We start from the raw sequence: 26,879 nt of genomic DNA, 5'->3' as shown, positions 1-26,879 counted from the left end.
TATGGCGAGGGACTGATATTCGCCATTTGGCCACGCCCACACGGTTCAGCCAGCAGCGAGCATTGACAGAGTTTATCATCCGAATCATCTTGATTAGGTCAAGAGAGCCATAAACGGAGCTTTCCAAGGAAAAAAACGGCACTTCCTGTTCCGAGGGGGCGGGGCTTAGATGACGTCATAATATGATGACGTAGGATCGTCCGGCATCCCACCAGGAACACTCAGGCAAATTTTGGTGCAGCTCAGTCAAAAAATGTGGAATCCAGAGGCAAACGTATACGAACGGCGTTGCCGCCATTGAAAACTCTTGGCACTTTAAAGCACGCGAGACCAACTTCCTATCTGTCATCCAACACAGAATCACCTTGATTAGGTCAAGAGAGCCATAAACAGAGCTTTCCAAGGAAAAAAACGGCACTTCCGGTTCTGAGGGGGCGGGGCTTAGATGACGTCATAATATGATGACATAGGGTCGTCAGGGTCCCGCCAGGGTCACTCGTGCAAAGTTTGGTGCAGAAGCTATCGACCGTTCACAGTAGAATTACACATTTTTAATTTTTTCCTACATTACAAAATTGAACTCTGTCTTTCCGTAGGGCAATGCTGCCCTCTGGTGTCGAATTACTGAAATAATGAAACTATTTCAGTAATTTCAGTAATTCGACACCAGAGGGCAGCATTGCCCTACGGAATGATGAAGGATCCCCTTTGTAATTACATATTACACAGTCGATCACAGGGGAACTTTGAGCCCTGCTAACCCCCCTTCAGCAAGCTCATACAGTCACCAATTTGATAACTTTAAATCAAACATGCCTTATGATCAGACTGACCGAGTTTGAAGCCGATCAATCGAAAACCCTAGGAGGAGTTCGATCAAATGCAAAGGCTGTAAACGTCAAAATCGAGGTCAAATGAACTTCAATCTAAAATGGCCGACTTCCTGTTGGGTTTAGAGCATGGCTCTAAGAGACTTTTTTGTACGTCCCGACAAGATACACATGTGTACCAAGTTTCGTAATTCTAGGTTTAAGCATGGCTTGGGGCTGTTCATTTAAAATACTCTAGGGGTCGCTATAGAAAAATTAGGCCACGCCCACCAAATTTCGCTATGGATTCCTGTTGGCGGGTGGATAAGGATCCATCCTAGTGAGTTTGGAGCAGCTCACCCCGAAACTGTGGAATTCAGAGCCAAACGAAATTCGATGGCGTTCGCAACGCCGCCACGCCCACCTGCTTCATCGCAGCCGGTCGGGGTTGGAATCCACAACACACCAACATGTCTTCTGTCTCTGGACACAGTTTCATGTTGATTAGGTCAAAGGGCTAAGATAGCGACCGTTCACAGTAAAACATTACACTTCCTGCTCTCAGGGGGCGTGGCCTACGTAAAAAAAAAATTTCACTGCAGGGTATTATAGGACACCCGATGACGATCAATCACTGAAAGTTTGGTCCCTCTATGTGTTTTTGTATAGGAAATATAAGAGGTTTTTCTTTCCTGGCGTGTAGGTGAACTTTGACCCCTGCTAACCCCCCTTCAACATGCTCCAAAACTCACCAATTTGATAACTTTAAATCAGACATGCCTTATGATCAGACTGACCGAGTTTGAAGCCGATCAATCGAAATCCCTAGGAGGAGTTCGATCAAATACGAAGGCTGTAAACGGCCAAAATAGGGTCCGAAATGGACCTTCAATCCAACATGGCCGACTTTCTGTGATAGTTGCACTATGACATTACTTGTAAATTCTGAGCGTCTTAGTGAGCCCTACAACTGTACCGAATTTCAAGTCTCTACGATGAAGTAAGTGAATAGCAATGGGTCTTTTGAAAATTGCTAGTTGCTGCCGTTGAGCAATTTTTTTTGCGATTTTTGCGACGACCTTACAGTACTTAAATTTAAAACTCGTTTTATGCGACCGCCAAGTTTGGTGAGTTTTTGAATATGATAAAGCCCCCAAAAAGGCAATTCATTTGGGTGGAAGAATAATAAGAATAATAAACAGTATGAAAACAATAGGCCTTCGCAGCGCTTTGCTGCTCGGGCCTAATAATAAACAGTACAGATACAATAGGCCTTCGCAGCGCTTTGCTGCTCGGGCCTAATAAGAAACAGTACAGAAACAATAGGCCTTCGCAGCGCTTTGCTGCTCGGGCCTAATTAAAGCTGCAAGCAGCCTCGGGCGGCCCTCGCAGCAAGCGCCGCTCCGGCCTATTGGCCACCGCGGGGGTTCCGGCCACCGCAGAAGCTCTCGCGCGTTTTCCAGAGCCGCAGCCCGCTCCCCACCGCGGAAGCTCAGCCGCAGTTTCCAGCACCGCCGCCCGCTAGCCGCCGCAGGAGCCGTCGCGCATTTACCCTGCCCGTCCACCGGGCGACACGCGTGAATGCGTTTGGCAGCGCTCCCCGACGACTGTCGAAAAATCTGGTGCAGATCGGTCGATGCGTCGAGGAGATACAGCCCATGTATTAACTTAGGCGGCGCAGTGGAGCCAAATTACATTTCAAACCCGTCGGGCTCTTTAGAGGTGAACAAAGGTCATACCTATCCAGTTTGGCGCCAATCGGATGATCTATGCCTGAATAAGAGCCAAACGTATGTATATGGCGAGGTACTGATATTCGCCATTTGGCCACGCCCACACGGTTCAGCCAGCAGCGAGCATTGACAGAGTTTATCATCCGAATCATCTTGATTAGGTCAAGAGAGCCATAAACAGAGCTTTCCAAGTAAAAAAATAGCACTTCCTGTTCCGAGGGGGCGGGGCCTAAGTGATGTCATCATTTGACCATTGGATATTATTGGACACTCGATTATGATCAATCACTGAACGTTTGGTGTCTCTGTGAGTTTTTGTGTTAGAATTACTAATTATTTAATTTTTTCCTCCATTACAACATTGAACTGTCATTCCGTAGGGCAATGCTGCCCTCTGGTGTCGAATTACTGAAATAATGAAACTATTTCAGTGGGCAGCAGAGGGCAGCATTGCCCTACAAACAACGAACATGGACTGTTTATTATGTAATTACACAGAAGATCTCTCTAATTCATTCTGAGGGGGCGGGGCTTAGATGACGTCATAATATGATGACATAGCATTGTCAGGCATCACACCAGGATGAGTCAGGCCAAGTTTGGTGCAGCTCGGTCGAAATATGTGGAATCTAGAAGCAAACGTATGGCATCGGCCTTACAGGTCACTTCGCCACGCCGCCACAGCCAGCTGCTTCATCGCAGCCAGTCAGGGCTGGAATCCTCAACACACCAACATGTCTTCTGTCTCTGGACACAGTTTAATATTGATTATGTCAAAGGGCTAAGATAGCGACCGTTCACAGTAAAACATGACACTTCCTGTTCTCAGGGGGCGTGGCCTAAGTGATGTCATCATTTGACCACAGGGTATTTTTGGACACCTAATGATGATCAATAATTTAAAGTTTGGCATCTCTGTGAGTTTCTGTGCAGGATATATAAGAGTTTCGTGTTTCATGGCGAGTAGGTGAACTTTGACCCCTGGTAACCCCCTTCAGCAAGCTCATACAGTCACCAATTTGATAACTTTAAATCAGACATGCCTTATGATCAGACTGACCGAGTTTGAAGCCGATCAATCGAAATCCCTAGGAGGAGTTCGATCAAATGCAAAGGCTGTAAACGTCAAAATCGAGGTCAAATGAACTTCAATCTAAAATGGCCGACTTCCTGTTGGGTTTAGAGCATGGCTCTAAGAGACTTTTTTGTACGTCCCGACAAGATACACATGTGTACCAAGTTTCGTAATTCTAGGTTTAAGCATGGCTTGGGGCTGTTCATTTAAAATACTCTAGGGGTCGCTATAGAAAAATTAGGCCACGCCCACCAAATATCGCTATGGATTCCTGTTCGGGGATGGATAAGGATCCATCCTAGTGAGTTTGGAGCAGCTCACCCCGAAACTGTGGAATTCAGAGCCAAACGAAATTCGATGGCGTTCGCAACGCCGCCACGCCCACCTGCTTCATCGCAGCCGGTCGGGGTTGGAATCCAGAACACACCAACATGTCTTCTGTCTCTGGACACAGTTTCATGTTGATTAGGTCAAAGGGCTAAGATAGCGACCGTTCACAGTAAAACATTACACTTCCTGCTCTCAGGGGGCGTGGCCTACATAAAAAAAAAATTTCACTGTAGGGTATTTTAGGACACCCGATGACGATCAATCACTGAAAGTTTGGTCCCTCTATGTGTTTTTGTATAGGAAATATAAGAGGTTTTTGTTTCATGGCGTGTAGGTGAACTTTGACCCCTGCTAACCCCCCTTCAACATGCTCCAAAACTCACCAATTTGATAACTTTAAATCAGACATGCCTTATGATCAGACTGACCGAGTTTGAAGCCGATCAATCGAAATCCCTAGGAGGAGTTCGATCAAATACGAAGGCTGTAAACGTCAAACTCGAGGTAAAAAATGGACCTTCAATACAAAATGGCCGACTTCCTGTGATACTTGCACTATGACATTACTTGTAAATTCTGAGCGTCTTAGTGAGCTCTACAACTGTACCGAATTTCAAGTCTCTACGATGAAGTAAATGAATAGCAATGGGTCTGTTGAAAATTGCTAGTTGCCGCCGTTGAGCAATTTTTTTTGCGATTTTTGCGGCGACCTTAAAATTCAAAATTTTTAAACCGCCTAGTCGCTTCCGCCAAGTTTGGTGAGTTTTTGAATATGATAAAGCCCCCAAAAAGGCGCACGAAGAGGGGGGCAGAATCGTAAGAAGAATTAAAGCTGCAAGCAGCCTCGGGCGGCCCTCGCAGCAAGCGCCGCTCCGGCCTATTGGCCACCGCGGGGGTTCCGGCCACCGCAGAAGCTCTCGCGCGTTTTCCAGAGCCGCAGCCCGCTCCCCACCGCGGAAGCTCCGCCGCAGTTTCTAGCACCGCCGCCCGCTAGCCGCCGCAGTAGCTGTCGCGCATTTTCTCCGCCCGTCCACCGGGCGACACGCGTGAATGCGTTCGGCGGCGCTCCCCGACGACTGTCAAAAAATCTGGTGCAGATCGGTCCATGCGTCGAGGAGATACGGCCGATGTATTACCTTAGGGGGCGCAGTGGAGTCAAATTACATCTCAAACCCGTCGGGCTCTTTAGAGGTGAACAAAGATCATACATATCCAGTTTGGTGCCAATCGGATGATCCATGCGTGAATTAGAGCCAAACGTATGCATATGGCGAGGGACTGATATTCGCCATTTGGCCACGCCCACACGGTTCAGCCAGCAGCGAGCATTGACAGAGTTTATCATCCGAATCACCTTGATTAGGTCAAGAGAGCCATAAACAGAGCTTTCCAAGGAAAAAAACGGCACTTCCGGTTCTGAGGGGGCGGGGCTTAGATGACGTCATAATATGATGACATAGGGTCGTCAGGGTCCCGCCAGGGTCACTCGTGCAAAGTTTGGTGCAGAAGCTATCGACCGTTCACAGTAGAATTACAAATTTTTAATTTTTTCCTACATTACAAAATTGAACTCTGTCTTTCCGTAGGGCAATGCTGCCCTCTGGTGTCGAATTACTGAAATAATGAAACTATTTCAGTAATTTCAGTAATTCGACACCAGAGGGCAGCATTGCACTACGGAATGATAAAGGATCCCCTTTGTAATTACATATTACACAGTCGATCACAGGGGAACTTTGAGCCCTGCTAACCCCGCTTCAACATGCTCCAAAACTCACCATATTGATAACTTTAAATCAGACATGCCTTATGATCAGACTGACCGAGTTTGAAGCCGATCAATCGAAATCCCTAGCAGGAATTCGATCAAATACGAAGGCTCTAAATGTCAAAATCGAGGTCAAATGAACTTCAATCTAAAATGGCCGACTTCCTGTTGGGTTTAGAGCATGGCTCTAAGAGACTTTTTTGTACGTCCCGACAAGATACACATATGTACCAAGTTTCGTAATTCTAGGATAAAGCATGGCTTGGGGCTGTTCATTTAAAATACTCTAGGGGTCGCTATAGAGAAATTAGGCCACGCCCACCAAATTTTGTTATGAATTCCTGTCGGTGGGTGCATAAGGATCCATCCTACTGAGTTTGGAGCAGCTGGGCCCGAAATTGTGGAATTCAGAGCCAAACGTATGGCAACGGCGTTACAGGTCACTTCGCCACGCCGCCACGCCCACCTGCTATGTCAAAGCCGGCCGGGGTTGGAATCCTCAACACACCAACATGTCTTCTGTCTCTGGACACAGTTTCATGTTGATTAGGTCAAAGGGCTAAGATAACGACCGTTCACAGTAAAACATGACACTTCCTGTTCTCAGGGGGCGTGGCCTACGTAAAAAAATAATTTCACCACAGGGTATTTTAGGTAACCCGATAACGATCAATCCCAGAAAGTTTGGTCCCTCTATGTGTTTTTGTATAGGAAATATAAGAGTTTCGTGTTTCATGGCGAGTAGGTGAACTTTGACCCCTGGTAACCCCCCTTCAGCAAGCTCATACAGTCACCAATTTGATAACTTTAAATCAGACATGCCTTATGATCAGACTGACCGAGTTTGAAGTCGATCAATCGAAATCCCTAGGAGGAGTTCGATCAAATGCAAAGGCTGTAAACGTCAAACTCGAGGTCCAAAATGGACCTTCAATACAAAATGGCCGACTTCCTGTTGGGTTTAGAGCATGGCTCTAAGAGACTTTTTTGTACGTCCTGACAAGATACACATGTGTACCAAGTTTCGTAATTCTAGGTTTAAGCATGGCTTGGGGCTGTTCATTTAAAATACTCTAGGGGTCGCTATAGAAAAATTAGGCCACGCCCACCAAATATCGCTATGGATTCCTGTTCGGGGATGGATAAGGATCCATCCTAGTGAGTTTGGAGCAGCTCACCCCGAAACTGTGGAATTTAGAGCCAAACGAAATTCGATGGCGTTCGCAACGCCGCCACGCCCACCTGCTTCATCGCAGCCGGTCGGGGTTGGAATCCACAACACACCAACGTGTCTTCTGTCTCTGGACACAGTTTCATGTTGATTAGGTCAAAGGGCTAAGATAGCGACCGTTCACAGTAAAACATTACACTTCCTGCTCTCAGGGGGCGTGGCCTACGTAAAAAAAAAATTTCACCACAGGGTATCTTAGGACACCCGATGACGACCAATCACTGAAAGTTTGGTCCCTCTATGTGTTTTTGTATAGGAAATATAAGAGTTTTCTGTTTCATGGCGTGTAGGTGAACTTTGACCCCTGCTAACCCCCCTTCAACATGCTCCAAAACTCACCAATTTGATAACTTTAAATCAGACATGCCTTATGATCAGACTGACCGAGTTTGAAGCCGATCAATCGAAATCCCTAGGAGGAGTTCGATCAAATACGAAGGCTGTAAACGTCAAACTCGAGGTAAAAAATGGACCTTCAATACAAAATGGCCGACTTCCTGTGATAGTTGCACTATGACATTACTTGTAAATTCTGAGCGTCTTAGTGCGCTCTACAACTGTACCGAATTTCAAGTCTCTACGATGAAGTAAGTGAATAGCAATGGGTCTGTTGAAAATTGCTAGTTGCCGCCGTTGAGCAATTTTTTTTGCAATTTTTGCGACGACCTTAAAATACGTAAATTTGAGCGTCGCTGTATGCGTCCGCCAAGTTTGGTGAGTTTTTGAATATGATAAAGCCCCCAAAAGGGCGATTCATTTGTAGGGAAGAAAAATAATAATAAACAGTACAGATACAATAGGCCTTCGCAGCGCTTTGCTGCTCGGGCCTAATAATAAGAAACAGTACAGATACAATAGGCCTTCGCAGCGCTTTGCTGCTCGGGCCTAATAATAAGAAACAGTACAGAAACAATAGGCCTTCGCAGCGCTTTGCTGCTCGGGCCTAATAAACAGTACAGATACAATAGGCCTTCGCAGCGCTTTGCTGCTCGGGCCTAATTAAATTGAAGTGACAGGAACACCATCCCAGATCTGCAGTCACGATTACAGTTTGTCTCAGCAGATATAGTGATGAGAAGAAACAACTGATGATTCCCACTGGAGTCACAACCGGCTTCTGACTGCACTCTAGATTCATGCATTTGATATCTCAAACTTTCTCCATCTGTTCCAGGAAATATGATCCCGAGGTAATGCAATACATACTATCAAGAAACAACAAGCACTGTGGAGTAGGCAAAAGCTCAGTCCCTAAAGTGTAACTCCAGACCAAACAATGTAAAATAACTTTCTATGATCCGGTCATACTGTAGTCATACTACTGTAGTTAAATATTATAACCTATCAGAGAGCCAGACGGGGATCAAACCATAAATAATACAAATATGTTGTAATAAAAGATGTTAGGAGAATAATATACCAATAAATAGATGTACAAATCAGATATTAGGATTTTTAAAGCTGCAGTATGGAAGTTTAATAAACAACAATGTTTTTTAAAAATGTATTAAAATTGCCATTATGTTCTGACCAGTGACGTGCGGTGAGGCTCATAGCTGGTGAGGCACTGGCTTAATCATAATCAGATATACAAATATAGACCCCCTGCAGGTTATTGTTTACATAAGGAAATTTCAAGCATGCGGGCAACGCTGGAGGGCAAAAAGACAATTCTTTAACATTTCATCCATAGCCGCGCTGCCGCCGAGAATAATTCCGTTAACGCAATCAAACTTCTGAGATGTAGATATTGTTAATTTCGTGCTGTGCTCTACAGCAAAGGGAAAAACCGTTAAAGTTCAACTCAAAACCACTTCTTTCTTGCTCTCTGTATCAGCGCAGCTACACGCAGACTCATTGTCATAGCAACTGACACCACCACACAAAAACATTGAAATATTTTCCACACAAAGAGCAGAACATTCAGTCTGTTGCAGTAGTATAGTTTTAGGCTTAATGTTTATTTTGCGATTATTAATAAGTGATTGCTGTGGTAAGAGGAGAAAACTATAAATGTATTGCTTCACTTGATTTTACTGTATGGCTAGCTCGCTGTTACTGTCTCTTACTCTGCAGTTATGGAGTCACAATGTCTGGGATCATGAGCGCCCCCTGCCACATGGCAAGAGAACTGCCTGCCTCACTTCAAATCTGTTCTCTGCCGTTTCTGATCGCTCGATATGTGGCAGAGCGTTGTTGTTATCAGGTGCTGAAAGTAACTAAAAAAATGACTTTTAATGTAACGTAGTTACTTTTCCAATGAAGTAATCAGTAATCTAAGTTACTTTTTAAAGGAGTAATCAGTAATCCAATTAAAGTTACTTTTTCAAAGTAACTATGCCATCACTGCATGTTTGTTTACATGTAGGAAATGCATGCAAAAAGAGAAAATACCAGAACATGGCTGTCCTTCCTATCATTTTCTAGATCTAAATACAGAACAATGGGGAAAAAAAAAACATGCAGTCTGTTTTTAACAAATATTTTTCTAGCAATTTCTAAACAAATAAAATTAGATGCAACAATATAATCACCGACGGATGAGACAAACATCTGTGCACATCTTGTCACAATGGCGAAGTGAAACACAACACTTAAGACAACAAGGAGAAGTGTCTCAACGTCCTCCTCCTCCTCAATGAGTTACCTTTCTCCTTGTCGAGCGGCGGCAGGATGCTGTTGTCTCGGCAGACCTTGAAGTAGATCTCCTGCTCCACTCCGTCGGGGATGGCACCCTGCGGGATAATTATGCTGACACCTGTTTCGATGGAGCTCAGGACGCCGCCGTTACTGTTGAAGATGCCGCGAGCGGTGGCGACCACAGTGTGACCCTCGTCTTCATCCTCGTCGTCTTCGAGGGCGCTCGGGCTGGGAGACAGACACATTTACCGTGACTCACTCTCTCTCTAGAAAATGGCTTTGGTTTCATTTGGACTCAGAGTGGTTCTGTTACCTCACAGGGATGGCCTTGGGAACGGCGTTGACGTTATTCTGCTGGTGTTTGGGGCGGTTATCCACAGTGCGTGTGAAGGTGTCCACGCCGCTGTCGTGGTCCGCGTTCTGAGGCTGCGGGGGGATCTGAGGCTTTACTGCAGTGGAGGTTGGACCCTGAGCCACATAAGTCATTTAAGTCAGAAACACTAATATTGAAACTTTATTTTCATTTACTAATGAGTTATAGTCTAGATGAAACAAGAAAATTTGCACTAGTATGAACAAACAAGTGCAATTTCCTCCACTCTAATGAGTTAATATGTCAGTATAACAGACCCCAAATCAACTCAACACAAAAAATTTTGGTAATAAAGAAAAATAGCATCTTAAGCAGCAGAACAATTAACTTAATATATTCTTCTAAGCTCTAAATTTAGAAGTGAACCAATTTATATCAGATTTATTTCCTAAAACAGATTTACCTTTGGTGCAATCTCAGGTTTATCGTTGGACAGAAGATTGTGGTTGAATTTCGGACTGTCGAACATCCGCGCGAAAGGTTTGGCTGAGGTGGTGAAGGGCTTGGGAACGAAGCGGTTAAAGCTAGACGGCGCCCCCGTCGTCTTTGGAGGCTGCTCGCTTGTGCCGTTAACTGGAGACTTTTCGGGGAAACTCTTCTGAGGCAGGAAGTTGCTCTGGACAGTGTTTTCTCGGGCTGGAGGCTTGACTGTGGGAGAGCCGTGCAAAGTCAGTAAAGAAAGAAAAAAAGATCCAGGCTTCGAGATCTATGTATGTATGCAAGTTTCTGCCTTTTGTGAGAAAGTTAGAGATGCATTAACCTTCAGCTGACGGTTTAGGCAGTGTGGCTGGTGGCAGAGAGGGGGTAACCTGAGGAACCGGTTCATACTTTTTCTCCAGTGGACTCGGTTTGTCTACGGACTCAGTCCTGTAATATGGCAAAGTAGAAAAGTTTAGCTTGAAAGGAGAAATACCGTGTCAGTGAATGAGGAAGAAGCAGGGGCCTCACCACTACGTCATGCAATGGGAAAATGAACTTTGGAACAAGGTTTAGTTGGCATGCACAGTGTGTGTTTTGAGACACTTCTCATTTATTTATATTCTATGTGTGGGGAATTAAGTGTTTCATCTTTTTTTACATCTAACTGATCTAAGCCAGTCAGGTTAGAAAACAAAGCTGAATATAGAGACAACAGAGTAAGAAAAAACTAATTTCTAATCTGTTGTAAAGGATGTTGATCAGTAAGGCAGCGTTAATGCGTGCGGGTTAAATCTGGTGTTATCTTTTGTACTAAACATAAAGCCACTCCACAAACACCATGTCCAAAGCGCACAGAAACATCAGCGGGACTGAGGATCACCTGGGGAAGCTGTGAGTTGTTTGTGCTTGTGGCTGGGATTTGTTAGGGCCGGTCTGAAGTCTGTCAAAGTAGGACAGCTGCTTCCTGTAGTAATCCTCGTCCTCATCAGGATCGTAATGGTTAGAGCGGACAATGTCATCGACTGCCTTGGACTGCAGTCTCTGGGGCTCTGGAGCTCTGGAGTTGGTTCAACATAGGGTTGGGCGAGATGGACTTATAATTTTATCCCCGCATCTCATGATATTTGCAGTTATAACGATAACAGTGGCGATAAAAAAAATATATATAAAATTTTTTTGCAGTCCTTTGGTAAGCATGTCACAGCAATTACAGCTCCACAAATACGGCTCTTAAAATATATTCAAACTTTTAAATGGGCTGCTTTGGGACACCGGATACATAAAGCAGAGTGATTTTTATTACTAAGCTGTATATAGCAACTATATTTAATCATATTTTCAAATTTATTGATGCTCCCATAAAACAGTGGAGATGACATCAAAAACAACAATTAGACAGGTTTTTGGGTTTTCCATTAATGGCTCAATGCAATCTGCTGGGTTTCCTCAGAAATATTTTAAACTATTTTAAATTATTAATGAGCTTTCCATACTGTTTGAGATAATCAATTAGAATGTATGTATGATTGAATTGATTTATTTTTCCAATTTTGAAGTGGCATTATATAAATAAACTGAATCAAATTATCATTGTGACGATAAGTCCAAATTCTTATGATAAAATAATTTTTACAATGATCTTAAAACAATACAATAAATGCCCATCCATTGTTCCACCATGAAGAAGTTTAATGTAAGGCACAAGGTTAAACACTCCAGGAGTAGGGGATATGTTAAAGGGAACATGAAAGCTGCAATATTAGAGATTTTTAATTCTATGCATGTTAAATTATCTACAGACTTACCTAAAGTTCTTCTCTTGATCCAGGTTGCTCAGAGAATTTGCTTTAGGGATCACACCACCTGCTTTCAGGGGTAAATCAGCTGCCTAAAGAATTAAAATAAACATCGTCTCAGTTGGACAACAAGTCCAGATGTTTTCTCAGAATCATAAGTTAAAAGTCATTGAACAAGTTCAGACACTTCAAAGAAACTCCTTACCCTGTTTCCAGTGGATTCCCCTGCATCTCTGGCGCGGTCCACAGACACAGACCGTTTGTTCTCAAACATCTTGACCCTGGTGAGGACCGACTGGGGTCGCATGGCAGGGTCTTCCTCCTGCGGCTCGTCTCTGGAAGGTGCGAGTTGAGCAACTTCCACAGGGGAAGGCGAGTCTGTCTCGGCTTTAGGAGGAGGAGTAAGGCTGGCTACAGAGTTTGCTGGAGTCGGGTCGTAGTGCTGAGGTTTGTAGCCTTTCGGCTGCAAGCTGGGTCCTTGGTTATAGGCGGGTCGTTGAGGGGCTAGTTCTGGGGATCGGCTGGCTGAGGGATACCCCAGGTGGGAATCCTGGTTGTAGCCGAGGTCAGATCCTTGAGGAGGCGGCGGGAGGTCGTCGTAATGAACCGGGCCCGGACCTGTAGGTTTGCCGTAGCGAGGTCGCACATCGAATCCCTGCTGTGGTGGGGGTTCGTCGTAGCGTAGAGGTGGGGTGTACTGCGCATCGGAGCCATCACTGTAACGCAGCCGGAGATCGTAACCCTGGGAGTTGGAAGCAGAGGGCGGCTGGCCGTAGGGATTCCACTGCTGCTGGTCGTACTGAGGCACGCTGTTCTCATAGAGCGGGATGTGGTCGTTGCTTCTGTACTGCGACTCCGGGTAAGACCCGGCCCCGCTGCTGACGTCATAGCGATTCGGCGGGTGGTCGTAATCCCGGTACGACTGCTGGTCGGGGTGGTACGGCTGCGGAGGGTTGTAATTGACAGCCTTCATGCTGTTAGTGATTCTCCCTGTGTTTTCCATGCCGTAAGGATCCTTCTGAAACATCTACCAAACAGATACAAAAAGAAAACGTTTGAGAACCCGCATACATGGGCTTGACCAATGTTAGGCAGTATGTAAAACAAAAACAACAAAAAAGACACAACAACAGTTGAAGGATGAACAAGTGAAAGTCCTTGAAATTACAGAAGAAACAGGAAGGGAAAAGACCTGAAATAGAGACACTGAAAGGGAGGTGTTACTAGTCAGAATACATTTCAGACCATATGGAAATTGCAGTAGAGCAGAAGGTTGCAAAAACATGACAAAGTAAGTCTGTAACACCAACTTATCAAAAATAATTTAAGAAAGACCACCACATATTTTAAAAAACTTCAAAAAAACAATGGGATCAACTTTTCTTTCTAAACAAAAGTGACACAAAGTCTCTGCTATTAACATATTCCCGGACACAGAGAACAAATGTTTGGTAACTAAGCATGTTTTGGTCGTTTAATCTTAACACATGCAGGAGCACATGTGGAGAAATGCCAAAAAAGAAAAATTGCCCACTGTCTTGATGCAGTTTAAAAGTAAAATATTCACATTAACATGTATACATACAAGCACATACTTGAATAAACTGAATCTAATAAATCAATAAAAAAAAGACAATTTTTTTATTTTGATTAAATAGCCATAAACTGTCGATCCAGATCGGATAAAGCAGCTGAAAACATACTTGCTGGAAAGTGTATGGCTACTTTTACAAGGAAATAATAATTTAGTCTGCATTGATAAACACAGCAAAAAGATTGAGTTAACACAGAATAAGGCGAACATGTTGCAGCCATGCAAAGGATAAGCAACAGTGAGAGCTGCAGTTTCCACTGCCTGTCAACATGTAGGCAAATTAACACAGCCACCAGCTCCCAGGCCCACTGTTGTTTACCGGCTTCCACTCTTGCACACTCTCACGCACACACATCTTTTGTCTCTTCTGGGCAGCACTTTGATCAGCTGACATGCAGGGCAGAAAAGACAGAGCGATAGAAAGAAGCAGGAGACGGGCAGACAGGCAGCAGCAACACAGGAGGTCAGACCGGGCCGAGTAGAGTCGAGCCAGGTTCGCCAAGCGTCCAGCGGCGGTCAGGTGGATACCTTTGGTTCTGGACCAGCCAGTCCGGACCGTAGAGGCTCTGGGGTGACGCTCTGAGGTGCTAGCTCAGGGGTGGGCCTCCTAAGCGAGCCAGCCTCTTGGCTGGGGCTCGGCTTGCTGTAAGGAGCTGCAGGAACCTCATCAAGGCTCAGAGCCCCTACAGTTTTTACAGTAACGTCGGCAGCAGGGGGCACTGCCTCAGCCAGGGGCTCAGGCTGCCTGGAGATGCTAGGCGTGGCCTCTGCTTTCTGTGAAGTGGTTCAGAAATGTTTAATAACACGCGCTGACACACTACGGTGCAGTTTCAACAAATGCTACTAGCGTCTCAGCACCCTCTACAATCCTCTGCTCCACATCTAAAAGGTTAGGAATTAGTAGCAGGACAACGTTTCATCGTTAAAGGACACTAACTCGATTTTAATTCTGTGGTTACAAGACATATTTAAATATATATATAATATATAATAAATATGTGTATAATAAGTAAATATTTTCCCCTTTTCGTGATCATCAACACATCATTTAGATGACAAAAATTTTCTATTTTAGATATACACCTGCCAACTGAATATTATTTAATACATTTCACAAGTACAGTGAAGTAACACTGGTATTTCTGTCATGCACATAATACTTTCTGGTGTCATAGATAGAACAAAGTGCACATTGGTGATTACTGGTGTACACACTTTTTAAAATAAAGACATAATTTTTCTGTCCCGGTGACATGAGCAACAGTCAGACAGCTGAGACAGCCCATGGTGATACAACAATTCACAACAACAGAACTGGAAGTTCTTATTTGCAAAAGGAAATAAAAAAAATCCACACTAACAAACATCAAAGACGCGAATAGGGAAAATAAATAGTGTAATAAATATATATATATATATATGTGTATGGTATTTCTGTATATAATCACAATATATATCTGCCCCCACATCAGTTTCATAATATTGTTTCATAATAGCACACAGAATAACTGCAGAGGGGAGAGAGTGTGTTCAATAGCGCCTCCAGAAAACCCTTCTAACGCACACCACGTCCTCCAGACAACAGGGGAGGCGTACGGCTCTCAGAAACGCTACCTGCTGCGGCACTGGGGCTTTGAACCCAGCCGGATCGATGCGGTTCAGCGGGTCCGGCTGCGCCGAGTGAGAGTAGGCCACGTAGCCGGGGGGCTCCTGGATGACTGGCGGCTCCTCACGTACGGGCTCCGAAGAGCGTGTGATGGCCGGCTCGGCGGGCAGACCCACGTCGTCGTTCAGCGTCTCGTCCAACTCCTGGTCGGTGTAGGCCCCGCCCTCCGTGTCCGTGTCCTCGTAGTCAGAGGTGTGCCGGCTGTCGGTGCTGTACATGGAATACTCACTGCCCGGTGCCGACAGGTAGGAGAGGCGGTCGTCATGGAGGTCTAGGTCGTCATCGGTTGCCCCATCAGCCTGAGGAAATTGGAAATCAAACGGAATGGGTGAGAAACATAAATCCTCACCTTCAAAATTTGGTTTGATGTGTTTGACCGTGACTAACCTTTCCTTCTGACACCCACACCAACTGGTTCTGCTGCTGCTGGATTATTTCTTTCAGGGCTCCAAACCAACCGTCATTCATGCTGTTCAGGTTAATGGTTGCTGAAAGGGAAAGAAAACATGACATCGCTCCAGTTTAGCCTTTAATATTAATCTGGTACATTAAGTGACTTGTGAACATGTTAATATCATTTGAGCTTTCTCACATTGCAACCACTTACCTCAATGAATTTACTAGGGAATTTTTTAATCCCCTTGTAGCACAATTATGTGCTACTAAGTAGCACATAATTGTGAAGTGGAGGAAAAAGAATGTGCCTACTCTAGAGGAGCTGAAGAGATCCACAGCTCAGATGGAATAATCTATTTACAATGTAATTATTAGTTATTCAATGGAAGCGCAACAAGAAGAAAGATTGTTTTCCACAAGCCATGCAAGAACCAGAGCAAACAAGGTGCTCTGATCAAACGAGATGAAAATGTATTACATAGTTTGCTATTGTGTCAGAAAACTGACACGGCACATCACCCCGACTCCCACTGTAAAAAAAAAAAAAAAAAAAGGCTTAAAAAAGTGCATTTAGAACTACAGGAGGGTTTTACTGAGTCAAACCTTCTCATTCCAGCAGTGCAACAATCCTGTACAATCAGTCAGTGTTTCACAGAAAATAATACAAATCAAAGGATATTCAAATGTTAGAGTGGCCCAGTCAAAGTCCAGAAATAAATCTAATTGACAGTCTGTCGAAAGACTTGTAAATCACACTCTCAGTTCATTTGGACTGAGCTATTTTCTCAAAATAAATGTCACTTTCTTCAATGACGGTAGAGGTAAGAATTATAACAAAAACCTACATTATGCAAATGACACTACACTTGCCTAATTTTATTTGTAAAATAAAAAAGTAACAAAATAAAGACACACTAGAACAATGCAACATCTTTCCTTTCATGTCAGTTAGGTGCTACTTTGTCCAGCAGGTTAAGTGATCAATGCTTTCACGTAAAGTCCTTATGCTCTTTTTGTTTTGACAGAACAAAAAGAGAACAGTTCAAGGGGTGTGAATACTTTTGCAAGGCATTAATTAATTAAGTAAAAATATATTTCTACAATTGTAAGGATCCCTAGTAGTTTTAAGTATATAAACTAAGAATGATGTCTAAGACAAAATGTATTCATAATAAGATTTGTCCCTCAGTATAACGCAGGAGTCAAGGAGCTGCACGTATGGAAGTTTTATCATATGGCAAAACTACATAGCATGTAATCAAAGACCTAAACGGGGAACTTTAAATTCATTATAGTGAAATTATCCAGTACTGCAGTTTTAAGCTGTTTTCAAATGAGGTCTGCTGCTCCCTAAGTGTCATTAATGTTTTTCTTCAGCTCAGCCAAATATGCAATCGTCTGCGTGGGACATGAATAAAACATGACTATGCCATAAGCCCTTATTCATATTTCCATTGCTAACCATTTACTAGGTCAGGTAATGCTTTATACTCCACCCTGCGAGCATCACTGAATGTTACTGTCTAACCGGTGTGGTTGGCGAATATTCCCTTAAAGGGCAGCAATGAAACAAGCTACAAATCAGAGACATGGGAAATTTCTGCTGTTCAAACCGTGTGGACTCACTGGTGAAGAGGTGGTGGTTGTTCTTCCGTAACTTGAGAGCTCGATCAAAAAGCTTTCTAGCACTCTTTCTGGAATCGGGGCAGAGCCGTGTCCTCATGTTCTTGACCCCCTGTTTGGTGTCTGGGTTTAGAAACACAACGATGGGATACCACTGAGCGTAGTTCAGACGGTCCACAGCGTTGGGGGTGATGTCCAGAACCGCATGCTTGTCCTTCAGGGTGCAGAAAACAGAATTTATCACTTTGACTGCAAATATATTCAGCAATTGCTGAGCAAAATAAATGTAAAGCAAAGCTGTTGCACTGCATTTAATTGAGTGGGCATACACCACCAGAGGGCAGCATTGAGCTATAAAAATACTATTACGTCTCACTTCATATTAAAACATACCTAGGACAAAAAAGGGACACATCTTCGTCTTTCCTATTTGTGCAGTTTTACTCACTTTATCAATGATTTGCTTGATGGTATGCAGGCGAATGATGCCCGAGCTTTTCTGGTTGGTTCCTGCGTCCCTCGGTTCGCTCCCTGCCGAAGACGAAACGGGCCATTACAAAACAATAAGCACAAGCCCGTGCCCCAATTAAACATTTTTGTAGCGTGCAGTTGTCAACTCCCATAAACAGAGCGGTTCAAAGCGCAACGATATTCACAGAATAGGAGAGGACAAGTGTACGTTCATGGGAACAGCTAGATATTTCATACCAAAAATAAAGATAGCAGCCAATTCATGCAGCGGACGTGAAATATTTTTGGAGGGATTAGGGAATAAAATTCGGTGATTATTAAATATGTGTGTGCAAGTGCATGTAGCAGTGTAGATTATAGTGCAGGGAAATGAGTTACGTGTGGCTCATTGATGTTAAATATGCACATTCAAGAGCAGGAGGGTCATTTGGGATTAATGAGACCATGGTGTCATTTTAAGGCCTTGGGGATTTCAGCAGGCATGTGAAGAGGAGTTTATATTTTCAACAAAGATAAGAAATGCTTTCCTGACCAAAAACACAAGGTTAAAAAAAACATTAGGGGAGTCATCTCACTGGGATGTACAGTAAAGTAAGGATTCAAACACGAGGATAATCTCTACTTGTAAAGGGATCTAAGAACTGCAAACGTTTCTAAAATATCCCAAGAATTATGTTTAGCAAAGTGCAAATAAATATAGCCATGCACACAGAGGTTCAAGCATATGCAGCCCTTTTTTCAGACATTGGTTCTAATATTATCACTACTTAATTTTTACAAAATATAAAGTTTTCTTTGATGGCGACGAGAGAGATTTGTTTTCCCATCAGCACCTTAAACTGACAGGACACCTTCAGGCAAACAAATAATTTAGTAGTGTTTGTCTTTAAAACTGGGAGCATAGTCACAAAGCTTCAAACTAGCAAGCTTTGTTCAGTAGTCCAAACTTTCTTCCAAAAATAGCAGAAAGAAAAGAAAAAACATCTGGGTCCCGGAAGACTTTTTTTTCCTACTGTTTATAGCATCTTCCACACTTAATGGCACCCCTGCTGACGATGTGTAAAACCTCACAATAAGACCATGTTACCTTTAATCAGTCTAATTATTCAGAGGTGGGAATAAGATCAGCCAGTAACGTAACTGCTATTACTAGAAATCCAAACATGGTAAAAGTATGTTTAGGAGAAGCAACTTTTTATCGTAAACTTTATGTTAATCCTAGTGGCTGGACACTGTAATCTATAGCTTAGTAAGGTATATCACATAAATATGACTTGCTTTCTCTTTGATACTCTTCAAAAAAGGCTAAGACAAGAGAACTGGCTGTTCAAGAAAGGTAGATGTAAGTTGATCTTGCCTAAACCTGCCAATCTACATGTCTACAGAGAAAGAAACTATAAAATAAAACTAAAACTGTGACAGGGCCAAATGAAACTTGGAAATGTAGAATTATGCTACAGCAGCAAAAGCCACATTAACCAGAGGTGCTACTGAATGTGGAGGAAGTTGTGCTTAAACCATAATTCCAACTCTGCATTCATTATTGTCAAAGATACTTTTTTTATCCTAAGAATATTGTGTCTGTTCATTCTGATCTAAGGTAAAAATTACTAAATGAAAGAGCAAACTATACTATTTAAAATCTCTCTTACTATAAACAATAAAGTACTTGTCTTTTGTCAGCAAATAAAAGACAAATTTCTTATTTATTTGCCAGCAAATAAATAAGAAAAAGTCCCGACAAACATGAAAACCATTGTTTTTAGTCTCAGAAAACCTGTTTACTGTGTATTAGTTGGATCATTTAGCTGGCCATGAGGGGGTGTTTGTGATTTCTTGTCTCTGAAGCATCTTATGTTGCACAGCTCGACATGCAGCCTCACTGTTCTCATCTTTCACCGTAAAATCCATATTAATGAGGGGAATACCACTGAATTTAATGCTTGGCTGACATCTACGTTCAGATTGAAGACTATTTTAATTCATTTTCACCAAAAACAAGTGAAGCGGTCACACTGACACAGCAGCAACAACAGCTAGGGGGGAGCATAGAAAAGCAGTTCACTTTTCACGTCACATTTTCATTAAATTAACCACATGCACAATCCCCACAGACAGAGTGCTTGTTTATCAGTGCTGACATCGTGCCAAAAGTCTTCAAAAGGGAACGTCATGCAAGTTTTCTTTGAGACCTAAATTGATTTGCATTCATTTTTACAGTCCAGTTTCGAGGGAAATCCAATTTCATAACTTGATTTTCTTCAAACAAGCATCTCCAATCTGTCTCAGTGTCTGTGGAAAGCTAGCTGTGTGTCAGTATGATGAAACATTTGTAAAATCACATGTTAGTTTTATGGTTTTAAGACTTCTCTTCCCATAAAGGATGATGGAAAATTCACACATATATTAAATTAAGTGCTATTCCCCTCTATGCATTAACAAAGCAGTGGCTGTTGTTTAAACATCAACAGAATAAGGGAACTAGTCACCAAACACTTGTTCATATAAATTATTGCTCATTCACTGACTCAAATAAAACAAATATATATACAGTATATAGATAGATATACTTGATGCACTAAGTGACATACTTTCCCCTCCTTGTTGTTGCTGTGTTTCTGAAAAGAAAATACAGTTACGTAAACATCACTGGAGTTGTGCAAATAAACATTAAGGAATGGAAACACTTGGGTGGGAGTGGGCTGAATATGAGAGCGGCTGCATTGAGTGTGAGAACGAAAACCACATTTTTGAGTTGCTTCTAATTTGGAGAGGTGAGAAGAGGTGGATGAGGACCGAAATTAAAAAGGATTTACAGTTCTGCTCAGAATCCAACAAAAACTCACACTGAGAACATAAAGTGGGCCTAAAGACATTTCAACAATAGGTAAATAGCGATCCACTAAAGAAGAAACTTCTATTTCTAAAAAGAAGGCATGCCATTTAAACAGTGAGTCTGATAAATTTTAAAGGTTTAATCATTTTCTGGCTCTCAGAAAAAAAAGCTTTCTAATTGTATATATATTAGCTTGTACAAACATAACGAAATATACAAATCAAAAGTCACTTCCACTTTTGTTCATCTCCCTCTCTCTTGTAAATAAATGGGGCTCATATTTATTATTTCTTCGTTTCAGTGGTGTTTAATGGGTAAGTTAAAGGTGCGGTCTCTGTCCCCAGAGACATACCAGGATGCAACACAAAGTGAAAATTATACGGATCTCGCTTTATTACTTACTTGCTAGCTCAAAAATGTCCGGCTCCTCCCTGGCCAGTTTCTCTCTGGCCACATCTGCAATTGGCCCAAAGATAACCACTGGCCTCAGGAATCCAGCTGTGATCCCACAACACCAAAATTAATGGGGAGAAAACATTTCAGTTAAGATCTGTTTACATGAGCAAACCAAGCAGTTCTTTCTGAAACTTACTGTTTTTATGACCCGTTTAGTTTTATTTGAGTTTAATAAATGACATAATAATATGCAGAAGCTTTAAATCTGATACCGCACTTACTGTGGGTTTGGAAACCTTACCTTCCCTCAGCACAACCCTCTCGTAGGCTGGGAACTTGGTCTGAACCGGCTGAGCCGACAGGTCCTCCCGGCTTTTCCGCAAATTCCTCTTAGAACTTCGCAACCCTCTGAACCTCCAGAAGTCTGCTCTGTCGCCCCCTGGAGTTTTAGGAAGGGTGTACTGCACACTAGATAGCTGCTCCGCTCTGAAAGACAAACACATTAGGTTATGGTACAGTCAAAAAAGGGATAAAAAAAAAAACAGCCTTAGAAAGCCTTGGTAAAATAAAGGCATTTCAGACTAACTATTATGTGCAAATTTTAAATAGCTAGTTCATAAAGTTTTTGCCATAGTGAACAAGCTCATGAATTAAGATTAAACTAAGGAAACAATAAACCTTACAGCCAGAGTTGCCTTTCATTGCTAATTTAAATACAAATAAATAACTGGAAGCTGTAACACAAATTCATTTAAACAAGATGAATTTGGATAGATGGGTCAGAAATTATCTCCACCTATTTTACTTTCCTAATAGTCTTAGATTTACAAGCATGTTCCTTTTCCTCCATCCCTGCCTGTTAAGTCGCAAACAAGCTGCACAGTTTTAATAGACAATGAGACCCAACTCTTTTTTTTTTTACCTGTTCTTGTTGGGAATGATGCCTCTTTCCACTTCTTGGTGATTCTTCCCAATGCGGATAGCGAGCCAGGAACCCAACTTGCCATTGTAGAGCGTATCTACCACACGGAAAACCTCACCCTTGTTAAAGCTCAAGCCGTACGGAGATTCCTTTTCATACTCGAAATGTGTCCGAATGTAGAAGGAGTCACCGACGTCCGACTCCACAATCTTCCTATACACTGAAAGGAGACGAGAAAACAACATTACCACTGCTGATGCCACATATTGTTTTGGTTCTTTTCATGTGTTCATCCTACTAAAACCAATAGTTTAAACGTACCATCTTTTTTCTTCTGTGCCAGAATGGTAACCATGTCTCCTCTTGGGAGATCCAGCAGAAACAAAACTGCCTCTTCTCGGATGATGTTGGCAAAGTCCACATTGTTGACCTATAAACATAGAAAAAGCTTGAATTTCTGCTGCTACTACAGGAGAGAAACATTTAAGGTGTTGGGACTTGAATGTGTTCTGCTGCCATTTTCCATTTTGTTATATGAACTGGTCCCATCAGGAGCACAACAGAGAATTCCTCTAATAACCAAGCAGCCTTCTGTCATGGCCTCCTACTGCTGCACTAAACACAATAAGTTCTGTTTATTGACTCTGCTTGAGGGGCAGCAGGGGAATCAGAAACACATGGACTGGGTCAGTGAACCTCAAAAAGACACTTTTATCCTTCCCAGAAACAGTAGGGCTTGACGTCTTTATCTCCTCTAGCACACCGCGACCAAAGGGAAACCACCTAAGGAGGGAAAACAATGTCCTGGAAGTCTCCGAGATGTGTTTGTACAGTCGCCAGTGCGCACAGAGGCACAAAATAAGGGCTACAGCCTACAGTAGGAATCTTCTTGATAAAGATTTTGAAAATTGATGCTGTTAGTTAGCTTCAAAGCAGGTCTAAAAAAACATGTCAGAGAATGAGTGCCGCAGTGACATAAAGAAAGCTGCCATCATCCCATCAACAGAGTTAAACTAGTGTTCAGCTGAACAGTCTGTCAACTGTTCTGAGGTCAGAAGTGAAAGAACGACCTCTATTGTGTCTTCATTCTGGGAACAACGGGAGGTTTTGACAGGAGACCGATCAAGGGAATGACTCATAAACTCACTCATACATTGTTTCTTTATTCCCAAGATCTTTTTACAAAGAAGAAGATCTACTGTGGCTGTGAACAACATAGTTTCACCACTTGTTAAAATAAAACTCAGTGTGAAGCCATGTGTTGTCTATGTTTTGACACCAACACCAGATGCTCTTTCCATTGAAGCCATGTGGGTTTGGGGGAGAAAGAAGGGAGTGGTTACAACTTCGAAAAACTCTGATGTCAACATTAGTTGCTCAAACTTTTGTTTCAGACCAGACGTCTGCTTCATTTGCAGCATTTCCCTCCCTGAGACACCCATCACATACATGCAAATTCTGGAAAAAAATAGTCAAATGTTTACAGGTTATTTTGTGCAAAAATAAGGCTGTGCAACAACTTTGTTCTGCAACAAATGCAAGTTGTGCTTAAATGACCATAGATAGAAAACAAGAGCTGAAGAGAAGGGAGTGTAGCATACCCTGAGAATCTGGTCCCCCTCCTCCAACCCCTCCTTGGCAGCTGGACTATCCTCTAAAACTCCTGCCACAAATATTCCCACGTCGTTCCCCCCTGCTAACCGCAGCCCAACACTCTCTCCCTTCTTGAATTTGACCAACTTCATACTTGGCCTGCAGGAGAAAAACAGGAGGGAGAAGAAAAAAAAAAAGAACAAAAAGGTCAGTAAATAAAGGGATTTCAAAACAACCCTTCTAAGAGATCCAGACCACTTTCAGGATAATATCACTGATATGAACAGTTTGTGCGCTCGTTTTGGCATGAACTTTATGCTGCTACTGCACAGATGTGTTCAGTGACTTGAGAAACAGCGGGATGGTTTACCTGAGGATGCTTTCGTCGTGAGCGGCGCTGGGCACCGGTGCATCAGAGGGGCTGACAGGCAGGTCTACATCTGGCTGACCAGGCTGTGCATAAACTGGCTTTGGTTCTGCAGTGAATGCAAACACAGGGAGTGGTTAGCGCACTGCAACAACTGTGACATACCTGGCCAGGAGCATGAAATAATGATGGTGTGAAGGATAAGGACACGTGTTGGCATAAGTTGTAAACATTGGAGGGCTTACTTATGATGTTCAAAAATGAAACATTTAAATATATTTTATTTCAGGTATGAACAAAATAAAAATAAAAAAAATTTAAAACACAGCCATTTGACAGCAAGCGGTTTCTTTACCAGGCAGCGGAGGTAACTGTTTGTCATTGATGGAGCTGGCCTGGTCGCTGGCCTGAGACAAAACACCGTCATCAAAGATTTTGACCGGAGTGGACATGCCTCCTGGTTTGGAGATGCGGTCCTCCTCTCGACTTCGATAGCTGACACAAAACAAAAACATTTCAATGTTTTGAGGACTTATAATAGCAATGAAGACCAGTTTATACCGATCTATTTGGTGAAAAGTTGGAGGTTCAGTTTTTTTGGTGTATGTGTGTACAAATGAGCTCTTTGTTTAGCAGCTTTGTCCTGTGCAGACATTGGCAGGAAGAAAAAAACAAACCAAAAAGGAAACTGCACAGTACAAGGACTACGTCAGAGGACACATTACGAGGGGGGGGGGGATGAAAGAAAACACAATAAGCAATTAAAAGAAGGATGTGCAACTTGATGAAAAAAAGACAATACACACATTCAACACCATTTTAAGTAGTTAAGATGTATTACTTATTGCTTTTTAGGAAAAATAAATAAATGTATAACTACATTCAAAATTGCAGACTAAAATGTCAATCTCAGTAGAAACATTTAAAGTAAGAAGCCCACAGAGACTCTTAAGACAAACTGACACTTTTCACTACACTACAGGCATCTGAGAAATGTTGCTAAATAAACAAACATGTGTGAGTTCAGCAGGTTATGTGATAGAAAAACTATGCAGCTTAAGACAATGCTTGAATGCCAATCTGATAACATGACTCCCTGCCGCCACAGTACTCGAGTTGTATTCAAAAGCCTTTGAACATGAATGAAGGTGCAGGCCGTCAAACCAGCACAAAAACTACACACCATCCCTCACGCCTGTTCAAACTCATCTTCCTCCTGCAGTTTCAAAGAAAGTGTATGCAGACCACAAGCACTTCGTCACAAATATAACACGACACGGTGCACCCAGACAAACATGGAACAGTCCATTCATTTACATGTAAATGACCGTCTGCAGCCACCAGTCGTTGCTCTTTTCCAGTTCCCTGGATTCCTCACTACAATGCAGTTTTACAAATAAACATCAGTGGATTTTTATGCAAGTGGGACGACACAGCAGCAGACAGGAGGAATGTTGAGGAGGAAGAAAGGTTAATGAGTGATGCATCCTGAGCAAACACAGCAGAGCTCGAGCTCTGTGTGTGGGTGTGTGCATCCCTGTGCGCCAAAAAACATGAATCAAAACAGAGTGAGAAGAGGAAGGGCAGAGAATACACAATAGAAGGACAAAAAGAGAGAAAAGCAGAGTGGCCTGAATGTTCAGCTTTTTGCAGCAGAACGCTGCTAAAAAAAGGCGCTACGTTGATAAACGCTGTTTGACAGAAGCCTCTGTTCCATCCCCTCGCTTGCCCATTTCCATAGCATTGGTACATCCAGAACAGATCAAACAAGATGGAAAAAGTAAAAAAAAAAAGATGAACTAGTGTAAAACCAGGTCCATGCTTTACAGAACTGACAGCACATGTGATACGAACCAAAGAACCTTCCCAAACATAAAGAGGGACATTAGCAAGATGATAACGATAAAAACTCACAATAAAATGCTACTTACAAGTGTGCATCTTTTAGTTGAACCATCATGCCTTACAGAAAAATTTTATCCTAATTCCTTTTAAAAGCAGCACAGGAAGGGTTCACTGATAAACACTTGATGAGAACGTTTTTAATGACGTATTTAGGAAAAAACAGGAGCAGTTTTCCATCTTGGTGAAAAGAATTCCCCAAAGCCTTTCAGCCAATCAGATTTGTCCAACCACCCGGGATGGGGCAAAGCACTGTGGGAAGTATGTCAAATTCTTTCAACCCACTCCCCTTAACTGGGAAATAGCGACAGCATTCCTTTCAATCTTTCTAGAGACAGCAAAATATTATTGTCACCAAATAGGAACAAAAATTCCAAAGAAAACCCTCAAAACTTGGCATCAAATTACAAAAGTTTGTTCATGGAAACGGTCAAGATCATGCTGTGCAAAAAGCTCAAAATAAACGGACATGGATTCTCCATTCTCAATCTGAGCAGCAGTGTCCTTATTTTACATTAAAACCACAACATAGCACCAAATAAAATGGCTGCACTGAAGGTTAATCTACTCAAAATGACATAACAGACTAGCAGCTAAAAAGCCAGTTTAGCAAGCAGCAACATACTGACCTGACATCTTGCTAAAGCAGCAGATGTTTCAGAGTGTGAGTGTGCGTATTTTGTGTGTTTATGCCTGTACGAGTAACCAGGATCACAGGCTCAAAAAAGACAACTTCAGCTTCAACGGGATGCATTAAAATGAAAAATGATGCACCTTGTACATATGCAATATTGTCCAGATATGAACTCGCATTGCAAAGGACAAATGCAACATAAACGTATCCTCTGAGAGAAGCAATAAATAGTAAGTCCTAAAATGTAACCATAAAGACAGAGCTGGAGCTAGCATTAATTCATTTTCTTTATTAAAATCACTGA

General features: G+C 42.6%; 1 protein-coding gene across 10 annotated transcripts in view; it reads right to left on the bottom strand.

Annotated features, from left to right (window-relative positions):
* LOC102216933 (tight junction protein ZO-1-like) overlaps positions 1-26,879 on the bottom strand; it is a 161,248-nt gene that overhangs the window by 59,024 nt on the left and 75,345 nt on the right. For 5 of the 10 annotated variants that reach the window (XM_014471224.2, XM_023332832.1, XM_023332833.1 and 2 more), the window contains 20 exons: positions 24,395-24,534; positions 24,043-24,148; positions 23,681-23,831; positions 22,401-22,509; positions 22,080-22,299; positions 21,459-21,643; positions 21,164-21,259; positions 20,517-20,543; positions 17,903-17,985; positions 17,458-17,668; positions 15,823-15,923; positions 15,384-15,734; positions 14,298-14,543; positions 12,381-13,202; positions 12,185-12,267; positions 11,260-11,436; positions 10,720-10,826; positions 10,363-10,607; positions 9,900-10,054; positions 9,594-9,814 (listed from right to left, as the gene is read on the bottom strand). In XM_014471224.2, the coding sequence (XP_014326710.1) occupies positions 9,594-9,814; positions 9,900-10,054; positions 10,363-10,607; positions 10,720-10,826; positions 11,260-11,436; positions 12,185-12,267; positions 12,381-13,202; positions 14,298-14,543; positions 15,384-15,734; positions 15,823-15,923; positions 17,458-17,668; positions 17,903-17,985; positions 20,517-20,543; positions 21,164-21,259; positions 21,459-21,643; positions 22,080-22,299; positions 22,401-22,509; positions 23,681-23,831; positions 24,043-24,148; positions 24,395-24,534 (3,836 nt within the window). The remainder of the gene's footprint in view (positions 1-9,593; positions 9,815-9,899; positions 10,055-10,362; positions 10,608-10,719; positions 10,827-11,259; positions 11,437-12,184; positions 12,268-12,380; positions 13,203-14,297; positions 14,544-15,383; positions 15,735-15,822; positions 15,924-17,457; positions 17,669-17,902; positions 17,986-20,516; positions 20,544-21,163; positions 21,260-21,458; positions 21,644-22,079; positions 22,300-22,400; positions 22,510-23,680; positions 23,832-24,042; positions 24,149-24,394; positions 24,535-26,879) is intronic. The other 5 variants (XM_023332831.1, XM_023332840.1, XM_023332839.1 and 2 more) reach the window with 3 other exon arrangements.

This window comes from Xiphophorus maculatus, chromosome 4 (genome assembly GCF_002775205.1).
Source record: "Xiphophorus maculatus strain JP 163 A chromosome 4, X_maculatus-5.0-male, whole genome shotgun sequence".
Lineage (NCBI taxonomy): Eukaryota > Metazoa > Chordata > Actinopteri > Cyprinodontiformes > Poeciliidae > Xiphophorus > Xiphophorus maculatus.
This window is presented reverse-complemented; position numbering and strand designations above follow the sequence as displayed.